Source organism: Podarcis raffonei, chromosome 4, assembly GCF_027172205.1.
Source record: "Podarcis raffonei isolate rPodRaf1 chromosome 4, rPodRaf1.pri, whole genome shotgun sequence".
Taxonomy (NCBI): Eukaryota; Metazoa; Chordata; class Lepidosauria; order Squamata; family Lacertidae; genus Podarcis; species Podarcis raffonei.
In genome coordinates this window covers 85,478,411-85,505,166 of record NC_070605.1, presented here as the reverse complement: position 1 = coordinate 85,505,166, position 26,756 = coordinate 85,478,411, and the positions used below count along the sequence as shown (strand labels likewise).

The window sequence follows — 26,756 nt, the reverse complement described above, 5'->3', positions numbered from 1 at the left end:
TCGCACTTCCCTTTCATTCCTAGTAAATCTAATGATAACTAATTCTCCTACTGGTGATTACTATGAAAATTGTATCTAACAGGATGGAGGACTACATTTCATCACATAATAGCAACATTAAACTCTTCATGAAGATTTGCTGTCAGTTGACCTAATACAATACAGTGGTACCTCGTGTTAAATACTTAATTTGTTCCCGAGGTCCGTTCTTAACCTGAAACTGTTCTTAACCTGAAGCACCACTTTAGCTAATGGGGCTTCCTGCTGCCGCCACGCCACCGGAGCACGATTTCTGTTCTCATCCTGAAGCAAAGTTCTTAACCCGAGGTACTATTTCTCAGTTAGCGGAGTCTGTAACCTGAAGCGTATGTAACCCGAGGTACCACTGTACAGTGAAATGCATGGCACATATACAGTGGACACTCGGGTTGTGAACGTGATCCGTGCGGGATGCATGTTCGCAACCCGCAGCGGCGCATCTGTGCACGCACGTGTTGCGATTCAGCGCTTCTGTCCATGCGCAAAGAGTGATTTAGCGCTTCTGCGCATGTGTGACCGCTGAAACCCGGAAGTAACCCGTTCCGGTACTTCTGGGTTTCGGCGGTCCGTAATCCAAAAAGATGCAACCTGAAGCGTCTGTAACCCGAGGTATGACTGTATATGAAAGAAGGAAAGAGAATGCCATGGGCTGCACAGCGTTGGTTGAGAGAAAATGAGGGATAATTATTAATGGCATTCAGATGTCCCACCCTCAGAGACGGATGGAACCTGATGTGGTCCTGTGTATTCTGGGGAATTTTCCAGTGGAGAAAGAAGACAATCCTTTTGTAATAATAATAATAATAGTAATAATAGTAATAATAATAATAATTTGTACCCCACCCATCTGGCTGGACTTCCCCAGCCACTCTTTCGAAGCCCTAGTTCCGCTATAGAACAGTGGTATGAAATGGGAGGTTGACACAATCAATCCCAGTTGTAAATTACTGTAAAATAAGTTGCTGTTTTGCCAGCATAGTGAAACGACATTTCCCGAAATGCCCTAGTTGTCATTAGAAATCTGCCTTGAGCGATGGCCAGGGGTGCCGCGGACAACACTGGCCTCTGTCCCTCTTTCCTTCCCTCTCTCCTCTGATGTCCTCTGACATCTCTGCTTCCCAAAGGTTTGCACAGCTGTTGCAGCAGAAGCTGCCTTGAGGACTCCCAAGGAGAGGAGAGAAGGCTGAGGGAACACTCCACAAGGGGAGGGTGTTTGAAAAAAGGCGAGAGGCTGCCAGCCCTGTAGGCAAGGGGTGACATAACTGGGCGCCTGAGCCCCTCAGGGGTGCCGCAGAAAGAATGTACTTGGTCAGGGGAGCCGTGGACTCAAAAAGGTTGGAAACCGTTGACTGCTAGGCTATTGGCTTATCTAGCTTAGCATGGTTGACACTGAATGGCAGCAGCTCTCCAGATTTTTGGCAGCAGTCTCCTGAGTCCTACCTGGAGACACCAGGAATTACACCTCCGACCTTCTCTATGTAAAATACTGAGCTACACCCCTATTTCAGACGCATTCTACCACCTATTAGCAGTTTGTCTGCAGAACGATGTACACTTTTCAGCATGCTGGTGACTGATGCCTCATTTGCTTTATAGGGACGCGGGTGGCACTGTGGGTTAAACCACAGAGCCTAGGAATTGCCGATCAGAAGGTTGGCGGTTCGAATCCCCGCGATGGGGTGAGCTCCCGTTGCTCGGTCCCTGCTCCTGCCAACCTAGCAGTTCAAAAGCACCTCAAAGTGCAAGTAGATAAATAGGTACCACTCCAGCAGGAAGGTAAACGGTGTTTCCGTGCACTGCTCTGGTTCACCAGAAGCGGCTTAGTCCTGCTGGCCACATGACCCCGGAAGCTGTAGGCCGGCTCCCTTGGCCAATAAAGCGAGATGAGTGTCACAACCCCAAAGTCGGTCACGACTTGACCTAATGGTCAGGGGTCCCTTTACCTTTACCTTATTTGCTTTATAAGCAATGCTCCATTGGGAACCAGGCTGTAGCTGCTCAGGAAATTGCTGTTATTACCAGAGACTATGGAGTGGGGGGGGCGGTAATCAAGTAAGAGCAGGCAGATTTTAGAAATCCTGCCGATAAATTGGTATATGAACTTTTTGTACTCGGCTCTCCTGTGCTTTGGGCTCACTTAGAATTTTCATGCAAGCACTCATGTGTGGCATACCCTCAAATGTCCCTATTTTCCAGGAACAGTCCCAGAATTACAAAAGCCAAACTGGCTTCTGATATGATCCCAGAATGTCCCAGTCCCGTCCCTCCCAGCACCGCCAGTGCTGATCTCGGGAAGGAGGAAAAGCCAGTGCTTGTCCTGAGCAGCTGCCATGGCGGTGGCAACTGCGACAGAACATCCTGTTGCCTCTCCATGGTCTCTCCATGGCTGCTGCCGCCAGCCTCTTCCCTTGGGTAGTGGCTGCTGGAGAGTGGGTGAGAAGGAGAGGAGAGAAAATTGTTTTTGGTAAAGGTTCATTATGGCATTGTTCCAAGATAGCCTTTTTAAAAAATGTTTGCATGCATAGGTGAATAAATACATGAGTACAGTGGTACCTCAGTGTTAAGGGTATCAGGTGGTTGCTCGAGAGCAATCAGGCAAGATGCCTCACTAGTCTGTTCTAAAGCTTTCTTATTAGTGCTAAAAAAAAACTTTACAACGCAGAGCGCCTCTATTCCATGTCTTGCTCATTCACTGGCAGAATCTGAGAGTGGGCGGTCCTTAAATCTTCCCCAGCAGAGTAGTTTCTTGACCCCCAGTCTGCGCCTCCCCTCTCTGCGTGAAAGCCTACTGTGCAAGGAAGGCTTGGGTAACGGGGGACCTCCCTCCTCCCCGCTTTGCTCAGGCAAGGTGTCCTGGCATCGCCTTGCAGCCTCCGAGCCCTGCCTCTCCTCCCCACTAGAGGCATGGCTTCCTTCCTCCGCTGAGGAAGTGCTGCTTCCCACGATCTCTGGGGGCTCCTCAGGATGAGAACAGAAATCGCACGGTGGCTGTGTGGCGGCAGAGGGAGGCCCCATTAGCTAAAGTGGTACCTCAGGTTGAGAACAGTTTCAGGTTAAGAACAGACCTCCAGAACGAATTAAGTTCTTAACCCGAGGTACCACTGTACATGTCCACACATGTCCACAACAGACTTCAGGTTTCTGGAACTTTCAGAGGACGAGGAAGTAATAATTGAGGGGAAAACAACACAAAGCCCAAATACATCCCCTCAAGCACTAAGCACTAGTGTAGAGGTTTGGACTTTGGCTCCAGTGTGACACAAATGCATACTTTTTTAGGCTGCTGAGATTTCAGAAAGATGGCAATAGGTACTTAGAAAGCCAAGAGACCTTAGGGGCTATTCTTAAAATTAAGAAATTAAGAAGCAGAATCATTGTTAGCACTTGGGCAATGCTTAGTATTGGTTTGAGGCTGAAAATATTTATGGTGGATGAGGCTAATTCTCTAATAATTCCATGTGCAATTGCTGATTCTATATAGAACGCTAGGCCATCTTTGTGAGGGACCATGAGTATAGCATTCATGTGCTGTTGTTATCTTTGGATATTAGTAAGAATCCAAATGATTCATTCCCTTGTATTTAGTCTATTTCCTTAAATATCGTTCTGTATGCCTATGCTTTATCTTAGTTGTATTTATTCGCCTTGCCTTCAAAAGGCTAGAGTTATTGATGTAACTGCATTGCCCTCTACTGTTCAGTATCTATTATTGCTACAGAGCAGTCATGGAATACAGTAGTTTGACTTGCTGGTGGCATATGTGACTGTCTTAACTCTGACGTAAGAGATCAGACCTTACAATATGTGATCCATCAAGCCAAATGCAGCCCACAAACTTCATTAACATATTGGTTTTTGCTGCCATGGTCATGTGTGAGTGTCAGCCTACTGGCATGCCAAATAAATAGCTGGTGGCTTGTGTTTGGCTTGTTCACCCATAAGTTGTGCAGGCTTCCTATTATATCTAGGGACTAACTTGTTTTTACATAGCCTGCACAACTTGTGACCCACCAAGCCAGATCCAGCCTATACCCCTGAATATTGTGGTATGTCAGATCCTTGAAAATTCTCTTTGTTTTTGCAGCCTTGTACAGATAGTAAATACAGGAGAATTATTTATTCGATTTATATATCACCCTTTAGCCAAATATCCCAGGGTGGTGCACAACATTAGGAACATAATTTATGCAGCATAATTTTTTAAAAATACAGAGCATAATAATACACAGCATAATTTTAAAAATTATCATAATAACAGCCCCCCTCCCAACATTGAACAGGCCATAGCTTATTTAATGGCAAAGGCCTGAGTAAAGAGGAATGTTTTCGCCTGGTGCCAGAAGACATGTAATGAAGTTGCCAGGCAAGCCTCTCTGGAGAGAGCACTCCACAGACGGGGAACCATCACAGAAAAATCTGGCCCTCGTTTTGTCACCCTCCAAACCTCTTGGGGAAGGGGGACATAGAGAAGGGCCTCAAATGACAAGCACGGGGTCCAGGTCAGTTTGTATGGGAAGAGGCAGTCCTTAAAGTATTGAGGTCTTCACCTCTTCCGCTTTTACTCTCCACACCCTCCAAATGAAAGTCCAGTTGCATTTGTCATAAAATTTAAGGCTAGAATTTCAAAGCATGAGAGAGTAGCTGTGGTGAGATGGGGATCAGAACAAAGAGGTGGTGAGTTAGGAGCTGGTTATGTACCTCTGCCCAAGCGTAGGTGCATTCTATTCTTAGGAACGTTTGCTTGCTTTAGTGCCGTCCAGTAAGAGGCTCAATTCCTAGGGAAATGTGCATATGAACATTTACCTGCTCACAGTTCAGAACTGGTCTGCAAAGTTTCTTTTGAAACTGCAAGCTCAGAAAACAATCTGAACTACTTACATGATGTAGCAGAATAAATATTTAGGAATCATTTTTCATATCTGTGGAGCATTTGGGACAAAGAACATCTGTAAAAAGAGTCCCTCAGGGATGCATTGTACTTTGTTTGTAGGCAGTTTAAAATGGCTTTGCATTGTTCTCTTCAAAGTTAAGAGCTCTTGGAATTGCATAACAATGTTGGTAACCGGAAATAAAAAGGAAAAGAATGTAAAAAAGAAAGAAAGAAAGTATTGAGGTCTTCAACCATGTAAGACTGCAAAGGTCAGCACCAGCACTTTGAATTGGGCTTGGAAACTAATTGGCACATGGTGTAGTTGGGCCAGGATCGATGTTATATGCTCAAACCGTCTTGGTCCGGTGAGCAACCTGGCCATCAAATTTTGCAGCAGCTGAAGTTTCTGAACCATCTTCAGAGGCAGCCCCATGTATAACACATTGCAATAATCCACCTAGAGGTGACCAAAGCATAGGCCATGGAAGTTAGGCTACCCTTGTCCAGATAGGGGCGTAACTGGACCATGAGTTGAAGCTGACAGAAGGCACACAGCACCACCTGGGCCTCAAGCAACAGCAGTGGATCCAGGAGCACCCCAAAGCTACATACCTGCTTCTTAAGAAGGAGTGTCAATCCCTCAATTGCAGGCAGTCTCCCATCCATCTGGTCTAGGGAACCACCCACTAACAGTGCCTCTGTCTTATCTGGATTGAGCTTCAGTTTATTGGCTCTCATCCAGTCCATTACCGAGGCAAGACACCGGTCCAGCACATCCACAGCTATGCCTGCAGATGTAAAGGAGAATAGAGCTGTGTGTCATCAGCATACTGCTGACAACACACCCCAAAACTTTATCAACCACTTGGTTGACTGTCTACACAGCTGTTGACCTGCATTCGATTTAATGGGTTGCAAACTGTTGTGTGACTTTGGCATAGCTGTTGAAACTGTTGATATCCATGAAACTATTCATAAAACTACTCCTAGCTGTAGGCTTACAAAAGCCTTTTCTGTTTAAAAATCACAAGTTCTTTTCTTTCCACCACCCTCGCAAATGTCTACATGGATGATGCAATATCTTGCAAAAGTACCTTGATGCCTTACTCTGATATGGTAGGGCTTCAAGAAAGTGATATTTTGTCAGCTAGACAAAACTTCGGGCTTAGACATGGGAACCCAGGTTCAAATACCATTTGAACCCTGGATTTTGTGGACTGGTTCACATGTCACGGCAGCTTATGGTTTATGACTTACAGTGAATGAGCAGCATACTGGAACGGACCTTGGCTTCCGTTTGTGGTTTGTTTGGAGAGAAACAGACCAGTATGTGACCGTTTATTATCTCCCAAGGCTGCTTCACAGTATCTAGTCTTCTCTTTGCCATAATGAGTAAAACACTTTTGCTAGTGCCATCCAACATGGCATTGATACAGGCCCCGTTCCAGTGAGCAGATTTGAAGAGGGCATGTGTGCATCATTAGTATTTCAACTTTTTGCATGTTTTAAACTATTGTTGCATTTTTTTATTGATTTGTTTTATCCTTTTGTAAACTGCTTTGTGGTGTGTTGTTGTTTTTACAATCAAGCAGTGTATACATTTTATTAAATAAATGAATAAAACCAATAAGATCACCTTGCATCCTAGGGCAATTGCCAGAGCCCCAGCTTCTGAGCAAGCCCACTTACGTTTGTTTGTTTTTCCACTCCAAGCAGCAACATCAAAGAAGATAAGGGCAAACTTCCTCTTAACTGCACGGCTCTTTTGAAAGGCACTTGTGTGAGTCCTGCCTATTTTTTGCAGTAAAACTATGATTATTTCCCCTTTTCTTTGTGCAGAGAATGGCTTTCTTGAATTCGTTGCAGACGTAAAACCATGATAGCTGCTCACGGAAATAAGGGAGGTTTTTTGTCTTCGAAAAGCTTTGACTTCATTTTCTTTTTAAAATTTCGTTTCATACTTGGTGATGTGTTTTCTTGCCATTGTCTTGGGAGAAATGCTTTTCAAAATGAAAAAGTGTGCACAAAATTTGGCAATTGCAGCAAGTAGCTGCATGGCAGGATTGGTTCAGCACCTTGAAAAACCTCAATTTCACTTCCAGTCAATATTGTCACCACACAAAAAGTGCTTAATGCGGTTAGAAGCGGCAAGGTATAATGAGGTGGCAAATCAAATGAGAAAGGTGTCTTGCCAGCAGTACCTTCGCTTCCTTTTCTTGTTTATACTGATGGATATCATGTTGCGAAAGATTCTTGGGAGGAAGTTTTCGGGCTATTCTGAGAAAGCATTTCAAAACATAAACCACATGTTGTGTCTCTGCCTTGGTAACTTGTATAAGCACATACAGATGTGCGTTGACCTTAATCTATTAGTTTTCTCAAAAAGTTTGCTTAGAGGAAGGTATAGAAATTTCATCAGCTTTGCAATTGAAACACTGGTTTGTTTTTATCCGAGTGGGAAATATATATACAAATAACTTTTCCAAAAGTGTGCTGTTTGGCTTGGAGTTTGTACTGCAGGTTATTCTTAAATGTATTTCAAGATAATAGGTTGACTCCAAAGAGTGAGGACTTGCATTTTTTTCTTTCTTCCTAAACACGATTCCATGTCTCAAAATACTTAGAAAAAAGTCAAACTAAACAATAGGTTCCACTGAGGTCACAGACCTAGTTGTGCAGATATTGTGAAATCGTATTTCACAATATGTGAGTTCTGCCTACTCACTTTTATAAATCCCAAATGTAGTGTTATGTATAACACAGCTAAAGCTAGAACTAATATGTGTTTACACATTGTTCTTTAGGGCTCAGAAAAAGACTGAAAAGACCTGTAGGATGCAGTACAAGGGGCCTGTATGGAATTCTGCCACTATCTCTGCCATTGTCAGTGTCAGGGACCAACAGTAGCACAATTGGCTCTTTTGCTGCTGACACTAATATCATGTCTGGTCATGGAAGATATGAGAACCATAGGTTTTTTAGAAGAGAAGCGGGAGAGATGGTGTTCCTGTGCTGGTTTCTCATCTCCTGTATGAGAGAACTTGATTCAGGGGATAACATACCAGTAATTACTAGGGCTATGACATTTTCAACTAGATGGCAGATTTTTTTAAAAAATGCTTTATTTTTATACAAATAAAAGCTGCATGTGGCAAGGGCACACTTAGAACAGGCATTCCCTCCAGTATAAAAGCGAAGGGAAGATCCCTCTTCTAAGAATATATCTGCAGCACCTAAAGATTTAGGTACACCCAATGAAATCAATCAGATTTTATAAAGGTAAAGGTAAAGGCACTGCTGACCATTAGGTCCAGTCGTGGCCGACTCTGGGGTTGCGGCACTCATCTCGCTTAAAGGTAAAGGTACCCCTGCCCTTTCGGGCCAGTCTTGCCAGACTCTAGGGTTGTGCGCTCATCTCACTCTATAGGCCGGGAGCCAGCGCTGTCCGCAGAAACTTCCGGGTCACGTGGCCAGCGTGACAAAGCTGCATCTGGCGAGCCAGCGCAGCACACGGAACGGCGTTTACCTTCCCGCTGGTAAGCGGTCCCTATTTATCTACTTGCACTCGGAGGTGCTTTCGAACTGCTAGGTTGGCAGGCGCTGGGACCGAACGACGGAGCGCACGCCGCTGCGGGGATTCGAACCGCCGACCATGCAATCGGCAAGTCCTAGGTGCTGAGGTTTTACCCACAGCGCCACCCGTGTCATCTCGCTTAGTCAGTCATAATTAACCTCCATTGATTTCAGTGAGTGTGTTAGCTCTATGTCTGGGTACTACCTTCTTCGTCATAGCCAGATATATTCAGATTCCATACATGAATTTTTCTACAAAGGATTAACTAGTGACAACACTGATAATTACCATTGCTAATTACCAGCTTGTCTGCAGCGTTTTGCTCAATAATCACATTTGAAAATACTGTCGATATCTTTTTGCCTTGTGAGGCCACATTTATAAAGGGAAGAGTACCTTTGGCCAGACTTAAGTCACCAGACTTCCTTCCTCTTCATTGCCAAGGATGAAGCCACAATGGGAGATCATGAGATACTGCTCTGAAATGTCAGGACTTTGCAGATAACTTGTGACTCTTTGCAGAATTGACAGTACCCCAGCCTAAATATACGTATGACTTTTCCAGAGGGTTAATGATGGCTGAATCTTAAGCCACTGTACATTGCATTTACCATCTCTGTGCAATGGAAGGGACATTGCTGGACAGTAATAGTAATATCTGAAAGTACCTGCAATGAAATATAAAGAGTTTGTCTGCACCAACTAATTTTCATGCCCTTTGTATTTGCAGACACTTAAGTAGCTTGTCCCATTACCCACACATCTCATGATCCTTGATAGCTGGCACTTCTACTTACAGTGTCTCAGCAGGAAAGTTAGTAACTCACCAGATACTAACTGCAGAAAGTTTAGTGCCTGGTTTCTCTTGCTTAAAAGGACAGAATTCTGTATTATCCTTTAGCATGAGCCACCAAGAACATTGCAAAAGGTGGAGAAGAGCTTGTGTCGTGTAGTAATAAAGAGGGTGGGATACAATTGATAGTCCAAATCTCAACTCAGTAATGGCTTCAGTCAAGACGCAACAGTAATACAGAAGTAATAGAACTGTTTTATTATCCAGGTTTGGGTTGTTGTTGTTTTTTGGAATATTATATACTCTCTGCTCTGTGTGCATGTGTGTGTATGTTTGTACAAGTTTTTTATGTTGACTATTATGTATTGTTTAATGCACAGATGGGGCACCAGTGGCCCACCAGATGCTGTTAGACTCTAACTCTCTTAACCCCCAGCAAGCATGGGAAGGTGGTCAAGGATGATGGGAGTTGCAGTCCAACAGCATCGCAAGGGCCATAGTTTCCCCATCCCTGGTTTAATACATATTGTATTGGGTTCATGATGGCGAAACTTCTGGCATTGAGGGAAGACGTTATTTCCCACCTCCTTCTTCCCCCAGTTTCTCCATCTTGTGACCACCTTTGTTCAGCATGCAAGGAGTTGGTCCAACCAAAAGGCTATGGTATGGCTAGTGGGTGAGACAGGCAAGCGAGAAGGTCCTGGGCAGGCAGCTGCAAGGAGGCCCACCTGAAAGTGGCTCCAGGCTAAGTGCCCTGTCTCAGCCCACCATGAGGAACAGTGCTTTAGGGCACCATTCCTCACTAGCTTTACATTAAAGGGTGTTGAGTTAATATGAGCCAGTTCTTTAAGCCTTTATTGTGTACAACTCTTAGTTTTTTCGGCTTGACTTCAAGTTTGCTATTACAACAATGTTTATAATAGGCATATGTGGCATTGGTACCTTTTTGTAGACCCAACTTTTCTTGCTCTTAGACTAAAAATAAAGCGTCCAGGAAAATAGCAGGAATATAAATAAGTGAAATGAACATAGGTTGGATATTGCAAGTAGATGGTTTTAATTTGCTTTGACTATATTTGTATATGTTCCTAAAGAATAGATATTGTGTTACATTTCTTCTTTAGACAAATAACGAAGTCGCTGATTGCCATGAGTCTCAAACCAATTAACATGCCAAACACGTGATTTTTAGAAGAAAAAAATACCACCCTTAAAAGTCTAAAAATCAGGCTGTTTTTCATCTGCCACTTCATGCTACCTAGTACGAGGCTCACATGGGAATGTTCCTAACTCATTTCTGATGTTTTGAAATCTATCCATCCTTAAATGGAAGAAAGGACACTGCATGAGAACTGGTAGTGGTGTTAACTCCTGTTCTTTTGGTAGCTTGAGCTCTGCCACGGTTCCGCACCTGCATGGGCAGCTGTCACGCGCCACATGTTCACTGCTTGTTTTACTACAGAGCAACTGCTTTTAGGTACCAGTCCACAACTATTTATAACATCAGGAGGTACCAGAACTCCCACAATGAAACATACCACCTAATTTTCGCTTGATATGTCTCTAAAAATACTACAAGTAGCTTGTGCCATCCAAACCTCAAGTTCCAATCACTGTTCCTGCTTCTGGGTTTCATACTTGGGAGAGTTATTGCCTTATAAAACTAGGTACTGCCCTTTACCACAATATCTCTAATTTTATAGACACATCTTTCATAATAGCCAGTTTTTAAGCTATTGTTCTGCTGCTTTACTTTTCCTACTGGAGAGGTTTTTTAGCTGAATTTATAAAATATATGTTTTTGTACATATCTACCCATTCTTCAGTCTCTTATTCCATGAATGACTTCCCTTGCAAGCTTACTAATTTATCATAGTTCACCCTTAATCCAAGCAAGGTTATTAAAGGTAAAGGTAAAGGGACCCCTGACCATTAGGTCCAGTCGTGACAGACTCTGGGGTTGCGGTGCTCATCTCGCTTTATTGGCCGAGGGAGCCGGCGTACAGCTTCCGGGTCATGTGGCCAGCATGACTAAGCCGCTTCTGGCGAACCAGAGCAGCGCACAGAAACGCCATTTACCTTCCCGCCAGAGCGGTACCTATTTATCTACTTGCACTTTGACGTGCTTTCGAACTGCTAGGTTAGCAGGAGCAGGGACCGAGCAAGGTTATTGGTTTCTGCCAAAACACAGCTGCCTATATGTATGCTTGGGATTTTAAAAAAAACAAGCCCAACGTGATCCAACAGCCCCCTGATTCTGAGAAAGGAAAGCACGTAGGTACAAAAACACAAAACAAAAAGTCCCAGGATCAGGATGCAAAAGAACTCACTAATGGAAAACAAAACAGTATGAAAAGTAAACCAGAAGAATTGCAACAAAGGGTTTTTAGGATGCAGATGTTGCTGATGGTGGATAGCAACCCCTCCCTCCTTCCTCTTGTACAACATGCTATTTTCTTCTTTGTTTTTTAGAAGCTAAGAGACAGGGTGTTTTTTTGCTTAAATCAGTGACTGGCTTCCTACTGAAAGAAGTGCCATTCTTAGCCGCACCCTGCTTCTGACCTCCTCCCTATCTTGGTTGCTTACCATCTGCCCAGCTGTGGTACTTTCATACTCTACTGTTTGCCAGCATACTGCATATTCTTGGAGATGTATTATGTGAGCCACATGGTAGATTGGAAAGTCACACTGGTAGATTAGGCAAATCACCCCCTTCTTGTGACAGGAGGCTTTTATATATAAACGATGATTTTATATAGTTCATTACCTATGAAAAAGCAAAGATGATTACATGCTTCCTTCCAGGTATATCCCTTGTACCAGTCATAGGTGTTAAGGGTGAATGAACTGGAGTTAAACATTCAGTTTAATTTTAGCTTGCTTCTCTGTCTAAGTCCTAAATCACTCTCCTGCCTGGGCTCCTGAGATTCAGCAATAGAAATATACATAACTGCACCCCATGATAAAGCAACATGGACAAACAAAGACATGAAACCAAATTTTAAAAGCAAATACAATGCCAGTTTTTCTCTTTCTTGTGGCTACATGTGCTACATCACCACTCCAATCCACGCCACTCCTGGAAGAATAAAAATATTAGCTCCTTTAAAAAAAGAAATAGTTCGTGGTTTTTACTGTTACCAATGTTTTCTGAAATAGAAACTCTGGAAGCACGTTTCAAATGTTAATTTGTGTTCACCTTTTTCCATTTAGAGATGTTGAAAGGGGAGACAGCTGTGTGTCTCCTATATCACGAGAGCTTTCCTCAGGAGCTGTTTTGACAGCGCTCGATAGTGATATGCTTCCTTGACGTCTCAATATTTTCATGATTGTTCTTTTGTATCCTCTACATGCAAAGAAATAGATAAAAGGATCCAAGCAGCAGTTTAAATTCATCAGGAAAACAGTGTAATGGAGGGTCTTTTGGAAGATTTGCCGACTGCTGCATGGAATGATATCTTTAAGCACAATCTTCTTAATCATGTATACAATAATGGCAACATGATACGGAGTAAGACAGATGACAAAGACAACGATGATAAAAATAATTGTATTAAAAGCCTTCTTGTTGGTTCCGGACTTTTCAGCTAGTGGGTTTTCTCTTGCAATATGGCAGAGTTTGCAACTAATTTTAGAGTAACAGACTAGTATAATCCCAAGGGGGAATGCGTATCCCAGAAGGCAGGCTCCAAGAAGTATCCAAGGGAGATTTGCAATTCGTTCAAAGTTTGGGTATTCCATGCATGTTATTCTTTCTCCTTCTTCGTATGACATTTTTTGTAAAAGCAATGGAATGGTTTGGGCAAGTACAAGAAACCACACAAAGCAACAGATGTACGTGGCACATTTAACTCTTCTGATCTTTGTGCGTAAAGGATGAACCACGGCGACAAACCTGTCAATGCTCAGGCATGTCATGAAGTTCACAGCGGCATAAATGTTGATGTAAAAGACAAGTGCTGAGAGTCTGCAGAGTGCTTCTCCAAATGGCCAGTGAAAGCCCAGTGCGTAGTATGCTATTCTTCCAGGCAACGCCGTAGTGAAAAGAATGTCTGATACAACAAGATTTGTTGAGTAAATAGTAGTAGAATTCATCTTCTTTCTGTTCTTAACGATTACAGCCAAAGCAAGTGCGTTTCCAAGCATTCCGATTAAGAAAATAACACTGTAGAACATGGGCAACAGGATATGTGCCGTATCGCTGTGCTCATATAGGTCGCAAGTTGAATTGTTAGTCTGATGGGCTGTCGAGGCAGCGGTGGCCCAGGCTGTTGCCATAGTTGAAATATCCAGGAAGTTTAGGAGACCTAGAAAAACAGAAGAAAGGGGCAGGGGTGTGTGTTGTGTTTAATATAGGCAATCATATTTTTCATTGCAAGTGGTCAATAGGTTAGCCTAGTGTAAAACCAAGTAGTTAAATTATTTCTTCTTCTTCTTCTTCTTTTAAAAAATATAATTCCAACTCTTTAAGTTTGGATTTCAAAACAGCAATCTATAGACGATCAGAAGTTTGAAATGAGATAAAGCAAGTTAATAACTTGAAAGGAAGGGCCAAAAGCCATGCCTCTGGTTTCTTCGGGATTAACCTAAATGCTCACTGGCAGTATTAATAAATGGAGAAATCTGCTTTCTGAAACTGACACCATGACACTAGACTTGGAACAGTATGACAGAACGAACTTTCTGCCTGAAAGGATCGTTGGCAGACCAGGTCAACTTAATCCTTGCCATCCTGCAAAATACACTGTCAAATCTTCTGATGTGGCTATTTTTTTCACCCTGTGAAATATTGCCCATGCAATCTCCCTGGGAATGGAAATTCCAAAGCCCACCCGTCCCAATGGCCCGCTCTCTCTGGTAACTACCTGACTAACTTCTGTCTGTAATCCTCACATCAGTCTTAAGAACGGAAGCAGTTGTGTGCTGTTAGAGGGAAAGTGGTGGGCAAAAGGAGGTGGGAGCTCAAAGGCCAGGGAAGCAGCCAATAATATATTTATTCATTTATTTTTTTAAAAAAACAAAAGCAGTCAAAGCTTTGACTACAGCTCTCTAGCAGTAGGTCCTGAAGATTTACTTTGCCAAAAACGAGTACAGTATTTTGTGTGTGAACTTCTTTCATGTGAATTGAGCCTTTGCATTGTTTAAAGAGGTTCTATCCTCTCCCCAAACACCTCCAACATGCTCAGACTCACTTCTTCACACACATGCACACCCTTTGTTTCATGGTGTGTCGAAGGGGGAAAGAAGTTTGTGATATTATTTTATGATTGCACGCCCATTAAGAACCCTCCCCTCGCCCCGGTGCACAAACCCACCTCTCACTTTCAGCACAGTAGCTCCTTATTTACCAAATAAAACTTTGCACTTACATACTACTTCATAAACCTTTTCACTAGTCCAAAATTTTTCCATCCTGCATGGCTATGGTTGTATGAGGGGAAAGAAATGAAGTCTAGGTTCATTCATCTACACTCCACAGTGGTTAGAAAGCTTACAATGTTTGGTTGTGGCAGCAGAAGTGGTTGTGTGGCTTTCAGCTCCCAAACTTACATGGAGTTTCACTCTGCTCAGTCTAGTGTGTTGTATAGTTAGCAACCCTCAGCCACACAGATTGCTTCACGACTGTCTTACAAAGCTGTCTTGCGGCACAATTAATAAAAACAGGATATTAGTTCAGTTTGTAGTAACATTATTTCTGCACCTCACTAGCTGTCTTGGATGATGAGGGTATATTCTTCCATTTGTAGTATATCTGCAGCAGCAGCAACTTAGAGCTCAGTCCATAGTGTGTTTATTGAGAATTATGTTTTGTGCAAGTACAACCACTAACCTAGCTTAGGAGGGCGGGGGGGGGGAGACAACAGATGCAGAAAAGAGGAAGGAAGAGACTTTGCTGGCACAACTCCTAATGTTTTTTTGTTTCAAGTGCAAGGGAGCTTTTAATAGGAGACATGAATAGATAGAACTGCTCCTCCCAACTTCTGTGTATTTCACAATATTATTTATATGTGATTCCTAATTTTGGGGTTTCCAGTAGTTGCAATGTTAGCAGCAGTTTGCTTCAAGTGTTTTTGAATTTGTTGTGCTTATATAGCAGTGCCCTGAACTAACCAGGGGCTTTATGTGCTGAGAAGCTAGCATCTGTATTTGTATCCCTAGACAGAAATGCATGAAATAGGAGCTATAGATGTAATGCCCCTATCTCACAGCCAGCAAAGCATTTGCACAGCTCTTTAAGGGAAGCTGGAATCCTCATTATCTGTTTTGATGGGCTGTGGGAATTGGTGGGCTGAAATGCTCCTCCATTTCAATAATTTCTGCATGGTTATAGTTGTGTATGGAAGCTGTATTGGACAGTGAGAACTCCACAAATAGGCTGGGTTATTTGAACAGGACAAAGTTAAGTATGCGCTTGATTAAACTGTGAAAAGTCCCCCTCCATCCCTCTTCTCACTCTGTGGCTGATTGGTGCAATTCTAGCCTTCTTTAAGGGTTGTTGCACACACACAATGTCAAATCAGAGCTCACAACTGCAAAATAAAGAAGATTTTGTAACATTTTAGTATGTTTTTACGCTTAAGTATACCGGTTCTGTTACATATTCTGTTCAAACTCAATACATTAATCAAATGTCCTTTTCCAGATTTTTGTGTCCGGGGAAAAATTGCGATAGATAAAAAATCAGCTTTGTAAATTTATCTAGTTCATAAAGCAGAAAGCCTGTCAAAATATCAAGAGAGGATGAGTGAAGTAAATGCAGGTGTCCATACACAAAATGATATTGAATTATTGCCAATGTGAGGTTAGGATGAGCAGTATCTAACGGGAACATAGCATATGGATATAGTTGTGTGCAGTTTTGAAATGTGATTGCCTGTGAAAAGTGAAAAACTCTTAGTGTCATATCTATTAATGTCTTGAATTGGCAGAGAACCCTAGAGATGTCAAAATGAGTTGCTGAATGCATTAAACATACATTCTGCAGTGATACAAACCAGCATGTATATAACCTTTCACTCTAATGAAGTGGTTAAAAGATACACAACCATAACCCTCAACTTGTCAGATTTGGTACATTAAAATAAGATTTAACTGTCAAATATACATAAAGTGCAATGATCATTATCACACTGAAAGCAATGACAACACTTTTTGAAAGTGTATGATTTGCAGTTGTTCTTAAATAAAAAGTCTGAGGCTGCAATCGTATGCACATTTATCTTAATGAGTGCTGCTGAATACAGTGGAACTGAGTTTTGAATATAAATATAAGAGTGTACTGTTATTTTGAGGGGGGGGATCAAACTTACTGTGGGATAAAATAGATATGAGAAAATGCACTGTGAATATTACTTTTCTGCCCCACTTAAAAAGCCAAAGTATATTACAAGGTCACTGTTCATTTAACATAAACAACAAAACATTGTGAAGCCTATTAATACACCACTTGGAGTGAGATCCAATGTTGTGTATGGAGTGAGATCCAATGTTGTGTGAGCGTTCACACACATAACAGAGCTTCTCTTTCCTTCCCTTCCCCCTGTAGCCCACTGTGTGTGCCAAAAATCTGCTCCAAAGGGTCGGGTGACACACAGGGGAACCACGTGTTGAGATTCCTGCATATCAGGGGGTTGGACTAGATGACGCTCAAGGTCCCTTCCAGGTCTACAATTCTATGATTCTAAGAGAAACCAGGGATCCTGTTGTTCCACTAGCTTCCGTTGCATGAGTGGGCAGGCAGCTTGGATGTTATCCGAGGACTGAAGCCCCCTGTCAATGCTTACTTGGAAGTAAGCTCCAGTGGGCGCAGTATAAATGTGGACTGGTTTGGATCATGTGGGGACAATCCTATGCATACCTCTTTGGGAGTAAATCTAATCAGTGGCGGGTAAGAACAAAAGAGGAGCCGTGCTGATCAGAACAGGTAGCTAAAAAAAAAGGTAAAGGACCTCTGCATGGTAAAGTTGCTGTTGCTGCTCTTGGTTCCGGACTCACCACCACAGCTTAAGAGGCCTGAGACTGGGAGTGGCCGCTGGGACCACATAACACCGGTCTTGAGAGATCTGCATTGGCTCCCAGTACGTTTCCGAGCACAATTCAAAGTGTTGGTGCTGACCTTTAAAGCCCTAAATGGCCTCGGTCCTGTATACCTGAAGGAGCGTCTCCATCCCCATCGTTCAGCCCGGACACTGAGATGCAGCGCCGAGGGCCTTCTGGAGATTCCCTCACTGCAAGAAGTGAGGTTACAGGGAACCAGGCAGAGGGCCTTCTCAGTAGTGGCGCCCACCCTGTGGAACACCCTCCCTTCTGATGTGAAGGAAATAAGCAGCTATCCTATCTTTAAAAGACAACTTCAGGGGAGTTTTTAATATTTAATGCTGTACTGTTTTTAACACTTGATTGGGAGCCGCCCAGAGTGGCTGGGGAAACTCAGCCAGGTGGGCGGGGTATAAATAATAAATTATTATTATTATTATATTCAGTCCAGTCAAAGGCGACTATGGAGTTGCGGTGCTCATCTCGCTTTTCAGGCCGAGGGAGCTGGTGTTTGTCCACAAACAGCTTTCCAGGGTCGCGTAGCCAACATGACTAAACTGCTTCTGGCACAACAGGACACCATGACGAGTGCCAGAGTGGCCATACCTTCCTGGCCACAGCTATTTATCTACTTGCGCTGGCATGCTTTCAAACTGCTAGGTTGGCCGAAGCTGGGACAAAGCAATGGTGGGAGCTCACGCTGTTGTGCAGAACCGCCAACCTTCTGGTCGGCAAGCCCAAGAGGCTCAGTGGTTTTAGACCGCAGCGCCATGCGCATCCCTCTGTGATCAGAACAAAGCCCATCTTGTTTGGCATCCTTTACTCATAGTGGCCAAGCAGATGTTTATAGGAAGCCCAAAAGCAGGACATGAGTCCAACAGCACTTTCTCCATTTATGTTCACCTGCAACTGGTATTCACAGGTATACCATTTCCATTACTTGAGATAGCACTCCACCACTCTTCCACAAAATCGTCTAAGTCCCTTCTAAAGTCATTGTGTGGCGCCCATCACAACATGTGAGGAAATTCTGTTTTCTCATGTGCTGTGTGAAAAAACACTTCTTTTTGTGTCTCCTGAAATTTGCAGCTTCATTGGGTGACTCTGAGTTCTAGTATTAGAAGAGAACGAGGAAAAAGTCTCTCTGCCTACTTTCTCCACACTGTGTAGTATTTTTCACACCTCTGTATGTCCCTTCTTGATTGCCTTTTTTCTAATCTAAAAAGCACCAGATATTGTAAAACATGCATAGGGCTGGACTACTTTAGAACAATTTTCCCAGGGAAGACATTTTAATGCATCCTTAAAATAAAAAGTTTTAAAGAAAAAATCCATTTTTAAAAGGGAACTGTAAAGTCATTATCGCATTCTTTAAACATGAATAGTGATTAAACTAGTTTGTAAATAACAGCTTAATATTACTTCATAGCCTATAAGTACCTATCCTTTATTCTTTAAAAACTTGTACTGAAACAGTTGTTTTTTTCTAGTACTCTTTTAATATAAGGTTTAATTCCCGGTTCTAACTCCCACCCCAATACCTATATTAGAAACATTAACAATGTTGCAATTGAAATTAAAGTTATTTGTATTCCTGCAACAGATGTTAACTACAGTCCTACTACTACATGCTTCTTATTTTTCAACTTATAGAAACATTTTAGCAAGAAAAGCAAACTCTTTACAAATTTAATTTACCTTCCCCTTGACTTCCCTCCCCTCCTTTCTGCAGTTATTTTTCATATCTTTTTGTTACTGCATATCTAATTCAAATATATTTATAAATTTTCCTTTATCCACCCCTTAGTTATCTCTTACTGCACGTGTTTATGTCCATCCCACTAATGTTTAAATTTGTTTACAATATGTCCTGAAATAATCAATAAATTTCCCCCCTTCCATTGTAAAAAGTCTCTCTTCTTGATTCCTTATTCTTCCGGTGAGCTTCTCCATCCCTGCATATTCCCTTAAGTTTAATTGCCAATTTGCCCTGCTGCATGCTTCTATGAACATTGCTGTATCATAAATATTCTCCACAAATTGCTTCTCTCTCCTGTCTAAAGAAGTGCCTGCTTCATAGTCACATCAGAAAATTTGACTCCCACAGCAGTTTAAATGCCTTGTTTTGAAAAGAACAGAACATAGTATTCCCTCTACTCACTTTATCAGTAGTTTGTTAAGTCCTCTGTTAAGTCCTCTGTGTGGTGCTTGCACTTGCTACACATTTCAGATGCAACTGTTTCCCCTTTGCGTGTTGTTCTTACGATTGATTAGGTCAGACTACCCTTTTAAGGAGTTGATGGCATTTCCCCTCCCTCTGGCTGAAGTATACCTAAAAAAAACCAGTATGGGAAGTGACAGCATCTATTCACCTCATGTTTTTCATGCTTCGTTCCCCCCCCCCCAAGAGTGTTAACGGCATTTAAAAAAGAAACTGACAGATCATGGCTTTCATAAACCAAACCTTACTTCATCAGTTCCCCCCCCCCAAAAAAAAGAAACTCCGAAAAGCAGAGGGGAAAGTTAAAATTGCTAGATATGATATCTACCGTAAGATGAAGGCGTTTATATTTTAGCCTGATGGGCTATGGTGGTGTGGATGCTCAGCGTTGTTGCAGATATCATAATCGCAGCACAAGTGGTTCTTGAAACCAAGGTCCAGACTTCATATCATGATGGCAGCAAGGTATCGTACTTTTCCGGGTATAAGACGAGGATTTTTTTTACTGCGGCAAGGCCTTTTTTTGATTGGGTGTTGCAGCGGCATTTGGGCAGGCGATAGGCAGTAGCTGGCGGTGAACGGTTTCTTTGTTGCTCAACAACTCTGGACAATCTCCCCCCATTTTCTAAATTTTGAGTCCCCCAAAATACACGGGGGTGTGTTCTCCTCATTCAAATATAAAATAGGAATGAGAGTGTGATCTTCCTTTAGCAGTAAGAGAACACCTATGGCAAGCAAGGGCACACATCCACAAATAAAATCTAATTAGCTAGACAAGAAAGCCAACTCAAAACAGAACCTGCCACACTAAAAAGGGAAGAACTGTGACGTCTACTTGACAATTAGCCAATGTTTTGTTTACCTAGAAACAAGTATCAGGTTTTGGTGAAAAGTGAGGTTTTGTGGGGTAGATAGGTTTTGTGTATCATGGTCTGACTAAATAACTTAAAGCATCTCGTGGGTTTCTGTGACAAAAAATGGAAAATGTTTTGAAAAGGCCATGGTGCTGTATTCTGTATCGTCTGTTTTGTGGGGTTTTCAGGACCTCCCCGACTTAAAAAAGAAGAAGTTGTGTTACATAATGAATGGGATGATACAAGCCTAAACTAAAAAGCAGTCATTCCATAGGAAATTACCTGGGGTATCTATGTATGTCAATTCCCTGAAGCATCTCTTGATTTTAGCGTGGGGAATTTTGTACAAGTAAATTCCACACCAGTTAATGCAAATCAGTCCATGAGTTGTAAATGTAATCAAGTTTGCAGTCCTATTTGTTCAGTTACTGACAGTTAACTGGTGTTAAGAGGCAAGCTATTAATATGCTATGTGATGTGCCATTTTTAATAAGCTGTCACCTGCTTAGTATTTTATAGTGTAGTCTTTCCAAAAAGCAATGAAATGCTCAGGTGTTTGTTTGTTTTTTAATGTAGGCATGTTATCAAAATACAGTGGTACCTCGGGTTACAGATGCTTCAGGTTACAGACGCTTCAGGTTACAGACTACACTAACCCAGAAATAGTACCTCGGGATAAGAACTTTGTTTCAGGATGAGAACAGAAATTGTGCAGCGGTGGCGCGGCAGCAGCAGGAGGCCCCATTAGCTAAAGTGGTACCCCAGGTTAAGAACAGTTTCAGGTTAAGAACGGACCTCCAGAACAAATTAAGTTCTTAACCCGAGGTACCACTGTAGTACTTCGTGCGACTTCAATGATGCATTAAACATGATTCCATTTATGGATTATGTGATTTGTGGTGCTCTTCTTTGTACTTAAGTAATATGTTTCCAAAGTACACTGCCATTAAGCAATATGGCAGCTGCCTCAGGTTGGGGCTGCAACAGCCCCCGAAGCTAGCTTGCTAACAACAGTGTTGTAACTTGGGGTCTCAAATTTTAGCCCTGTGCAATACCAAAATTTGGTGCCCCCCGCCCAGCCCCTCACCTTCCATTCTACATAATAGTTGCAGAGCCCCCTGTGGTGCCACTGAGACTCTGCACCCAGTGCGACTGAACCGGTTGCTCTCCCCAAATCCATCTCTACTCCTAATCTACCCTCAGGTACAGCAGAAGATGTTGTTCCACTGTTGAGTCCACTCAGTTTCTGTGCCTGAAATTACTTTCATTCCAGGCTGCAAGATGTCTTCAGCCAGGCCTGGGCATCACACATGCTGACAATTGCAAATTTGGTTAAATATATGGAGGAAGCTGCTTTTAAATTCAAGTTACATAATCCACAGTGCCATGACATTTATTTGCAGCTGGATTCTGTCAAATGCCAAATATCTGAATGCTTTTCCATACAGTTTTACCTAATACGTTCAGTTTTGACGTGCATTCAACATTTGACTCCCCACCATTGATACATATACCATGTGATCAGGGATGATGGGGAAGTCTGCTAATCATGGGAAAGTCTCTTTTGCACTGTCTGTTGGAAAGAATTATAGTCTCAAAACTCCAGACAGGACTGAAGTAACTCCCCCACTCTACCCTCCATCAACTTCTAGCACAGTAGTACTTACGCAGCAGAAATGATGTTACAGAGTTCAAACCTGATAGATTGTATAATTTGACTACAGATGTGGCACCCTATTGTCAGATATTGCCTTCTCCTCATTATGAAGTATCTCCTCCCACCTCATATCAGCAGCTCTGGGTTTCAAAAACAGTAAAAGACCAAGCACTAATGCTTTTTAGTTCAGAGAAAATTGGCAGCAAAGGAGACATACTAGTGCCAGGGTTAGAAACATCAGGCCCAGGAGCAAAATGTTGCCCTCCAGATCTCACTTACTAGTCCCTGGTACTCTACCCCTAAACAGTGTCTCTTACTGACTTTGGCTCTGCACTTGACTGTTTTTGCCTGGCTGGCATGTGTCTTGTGGCAACGTCGCTTGTTTGTGTGGATGGCAGATTGAATGATGTAGAGACCTCTGATTTTTCTATGACCGGAATGTAGCTTACTGTACAAAGGGAAGAATTGCATCCATTGCTATGCCCTCCTTTGCCTCTTACTCTCCCATCACTGGCCTGTGGTTGCTGGCACATTGGCCATGAAACGGGGTGGCCCTTGGGCTGAAAAAAGATTATCCAACCCTGTGACCAGGGACATACCCAGGTTGGCCTCGGCCCATCTGTTTACTCGGTCGAATGCTCCTCCACTGATCATTGTGGCTGTGCAAGGCATGCAGACTCTTCTGAGCACCTCAGCAGAAGAATAAAAGGGATGGGGCAAGGGGCTCCTTGCAAAGGGCACAAGGGAGTCTAGGTATGCCTCTGCCTGTGACCAGTGGCGGAGCTAGCCGCTTGGGGCACCCAGAGTGGTGCCGTGCACCCGGGGGTGGGGCGATCTGCCCAGGGGGCGGGGTGATCACACCCGGGGGGTGCGATCTGGTACGGTGGCAGTCACGCCTGGCCAGGGGGTGCGATCGGTGCGGCCACGCTCACGCCCAGCCGGGATTTTGTCACCCCACCCTCTTTATTACTACACGACACAAGCTCTTCTCCACCTTTTGCAATGTTTTTGGTGGCTCATGCTAAAGGATAATACAGAATTCTGTCCTTTTAAGCAAGAGAAACCAGGCACCAAACTTTCTGCAGTTAGTATCTGGTGAGTTACTAACTTTCCTGCTGAGACACTATAAGTAGAACTGCCAGCTATCAAGGATCATGAGATGTGTGGGTAATGGGACAAGCTACTTAAGTATCTGCAAATACAAAGGGCATGAAAATTAGTTGGTGCAGACAAACTCTTTATATTTCATTGCAGGTACTTTCAGATATTACTATTACTGTCCAGCAATGTCCCTTCCATTGCACAGAGATGGTAAATGCAATGTACAGTGGCTTAAGATTCAGCCATCATTAACCCTCTGGAAAAGTCATACGTATATTTAGGCTGGGGTACTGTCAATGCCGCAAAGAGTCACAAGTTATCTGCAAAGTCCTGACATTTCAGAGCTCATGCCCAGCCGGGATTTTGTCACACACCCACCCCGGGATGACACCTGGGGCAAACTGCCCCCCCCTTCCTACACCCATGACAGAGGTTTATAGAGATTTATAGTATGGAAAAAGGGGATAGAGAGAGATTCTTCTATGTTGAACTCAGCACTAGAACATTGTACTAGAACTCAGCTTTTCATGGTGAGACCAGGACAGACCAAAGAAAGTGCTTATTCACACAGTGCATAAATAACCTCAGGAATTTGCTGCCATTAGATGCTTCGTGGGATAATAGATCTATCAGTGGTTTTTCACCATGACTTGTAAATATAGGCTCTTTGTTCAGAGGTAATGTAGCTGTTAATACTAATGACTGAGGGAAGGGGCAAACAACAGGGAGGAGCTGTTGCCTTCATGCTTGCTTGTAGGCTTCCCAAATGCTTGAAGGATGCTAGGTGAGGTAGACCATTAATCTGATCCAGCAGAACCTTATAGTCTTATTTTGGTGCACGTGGAGACAAGGCTGAACTTTTATTATAGACAGTATCAAGCACTTTGACTAGGTTTTTTCAGTCTCATGAAACCTCTTCTGTAAGTAAACATATTACTTAACAAGAAATGGGCATTGTGATAGAGAGTTGCAAAACCTCAAAAGCACAGAGAATAAGGAACTACATGGTTAGGATGCTTCTGGAGAATTTTTTGCCTGTGCATCTTCGGTATCAAAGACCTGTCCACATATGGCTTTATACAGATGGAATTATAGGGAGGGAAATACAACTGGCATTCAATTTCTTGCCTGCCATACGAGAACCCCTGCACTACCAGAACCTTGGTTGCGATTAGTTGTTGCCATGTTACAGACAGAATACATACTGGGCTCTCTTATCTTTTTCAAACATATTAGATAGGACTGCATTTTCAGTTTATACTGGTATTTTCCATATTAAAAACCTGTTTACATGCAAGGGCATCACACTGACTTGCATTACGCATGTCAGAATGTTCATTTTTTTTAATGCCCTTAGAAATATAGCTCCCCAACAATTTTCTGATGTGAGGATCTTATGCCTCCCCAGGCCAATGCTCTGTTGATTTATAGCAAAACAGATTACCAGTAATGCACATCTGTTGGGGGCTTTAGTTCCTGAGACTTGATGCTGACTTTAGAAGACCACTGGCTACCTCTTTCAAATGAGGTAGCAGCTCTCTGAGGGTTCTTGTTGTAACTGAAGGAGGAAGCCAAGATGAGGGATGCCTCAAGCCAACATTGACTGGCTTTTGAGGAAATGTTGGTGTTCTGTTTAATGGTTTGTTTGTTTGTTTACATTTAGAAAGCTAGTAATACTTCTGTAAATAGTGACTTGCCTAAGACCACACAAAACGTTCATGAGCACTTCAGTTTCCTGGATCATATTCTTTTATGCATTGCACCACAGTCTTGGCCTCAAGCCCCATCAGCAAAGGAACGTACACAAGCATGGCTGCCTGTCTCAAAGGGGTTTCCCGCAAAACCAGTATGGCAGTAGCACTATTCTCACAAAGCCATTGCTCCCGAGCATGGCCAGTCACTAAAGATAAAATCAGTGAGGCAGCACAGCAGAGGAGAAAATGTGCATATCACCAGGTTTGTGAAAAGCAGCACAAGAAGCAATGACATTTGGCTCCTTGCTCACCCGGCTGCAGTTTCCTCCTCCGTATTGATCTCTATCCTTTGAGGGAAATGATGCTAAGAGAGTGTATGAGGCAAGAGAACATTTGGTCATTGTGGGAGAAGGTGCTTGAGAGAGAACAAAATAACTCAAAGTAGCTCAAAGTAACTTGTGTATGTGCAACAAAGTGGGAGAGCCAGAGAAATGCTACGGAAAAAAATACCTGGGTGTGACCTTGCTGCAATAAAAAACTTCTGTGTTTTGGTCTTGCACCTCTAAGCACATGGTTTCATGTTATTATTCACAGAGACACTAAATAGGTGGTGATGTGTCTTAAAGAGGGCTGTGAATCAGAGTTTTGAAATTCCTGTTTTCTTGCTCTTCTTCTACTTGAATTTGATAAACTGCATCCCCACCCCCCGGAAATATTATATTGCTGTTTGTTCTTTAAGTAAAAGTAGCTACTCAAGATAAGCTACCCTCGTTATACTGAAATATATTCCTACTGCTTTTATAGAGCACAGTTTTCTAAGCAAGTCTTTCTGTGAAAGCCAGTTCCTACTTTCTGTCTCTTGGTTGTTCTTCAAAATAACCAAGTATGATGAAGAAAAATGGATCATGCAGAAAAGAGGCAGGTGAAATTCCTCACCTCTGACGTGCTAGATAGGTGCTAAGATGAGAGTGGGCCTGGTTCATCATTCTTCTTCCAGCAATAGCAGTTTTAATGATGGACTACAGGGTTGTGTAGATGGGAAGCAGACAAGGGTCTTTCTCTCAGCCTTTTGGGTTGTTGTCATCATATTCTAATCTGGGGAGGGGGAAACCTCTGGTCATTCGTAGAATTTTTGCTCTAAATAATATAGGCACAGCATTTAACACTTTTAATAGACCGAGAGACATGTTTTGACTTCAAAATCAGTCAAGGGACAGAGGCTGAAGCCTTTTTGTACAAATTCTATTGACCCCCCATTTTTGTACTGTATTTTGTCTCAACAGCTTGGGCCCTGTATTTGCTCTTTTTGTACCATTTTATTGCTCCATTCCAAGAGTGCAAGTGACACAAATTCTAGGCCAGTTTTCCATCACAAACAAGACACTGGTCTATGTATTGGGTTTGCAGGTACAGTATGCATTGATTTGCTTGCTTTTCCTTTACTTAGCAGTGCAGCAACTTTCATTCCCTTGCAGTGTTTTCCAGAACTCCCCCGTATTATATACTCTGTTTCCAAAGATTTAGTCCGAAGACACACTAGAATTGTTTGAATTGGGAACTTTTCAATTAATGCTGCAGTGCATGGAGTTGCATGATGAACCTGAAGTGCTTGCTAATTTTGCAAATGTTAGTGACAGTAATCCAGACACCTTGTGGAAAATGGAATTCAGTGAGTGTCCATTGTTTCTCCTTTTTCCATAGCTATTAGTGGATAACAGCCCACTTTCTGCATGTCTAGTATTTCCCATTGACAAAAATTTTATTGATTAGGTAGGGTGAGATGGTTCTCCTTGGAGTTTAAAAATGAGTATTTTAAACATGTTAAGAAAACAGGAGGCTACTGGAGCCCCTGGGCCTTCAACTGGGAGTCTTAGGGACCTAGGTCGGCTAGGCCTGGTATATGATGCAAAGTCTCT

General features: G+C 42.7%; 2 protein-coding genes and 1 long non-coding RNA gene across 3 annotated transcripts in view; 2 read left to right on the top strand and 1 right to left on the bottom strand.

Annotated features, from left to right (window-relative positions):
* The window catches only part of UBAC2 (UBA domain containing 2), a 77,951-nt gene that overhangs the window by 22,332 nt on the left and 28,863 nt on the right, over positions 1–26,756 (top strand). Inside the window, exon 5 of the mRNA XM_053384535.1 lies at positions 26,124–26,247. Within this exon, the coding sequence (XP_053240510.1) occupies positions 26,124–26,247 (124 nt within the window). The remainder of the gene's footprint in view (positions 1–26,123; positions 26,248–26,756) is intronic.
* On the top strand, positions 3,904–8,256 carry LOC128411920 (uncharacterized). Its single transcript, XR_008329967.1, has 3 exons — positions 3,904–4,578; positions 5,153–5,274; positions 5,633–8,256. It is a non-coding gene; the product is annotated as an uncharacterized LOC128411920 (long non-coding RNA).
* On the bottom strand, positions 12,262–19,602 carry GPR183 (G protein-coupled receptor 183). Its single transcript, XM_053384534.1, has 2 exons — positions 19,475–19,602; positions 12,262–13,583 (listed from the first exon to the last, which is right to left on the bottom strand). The coding sequence occupies exon 2, from the start codon at positions 13,552–13,554 to the stop codon at positions 12,472–12,474; it is 1,083 nt and encodes a 360-aa protein (XP_053240509.1). The 5' UTR covers positions 13,555–13,583; positions 19,475–19,602; the 3' UTR covers positions 12,262–12,471.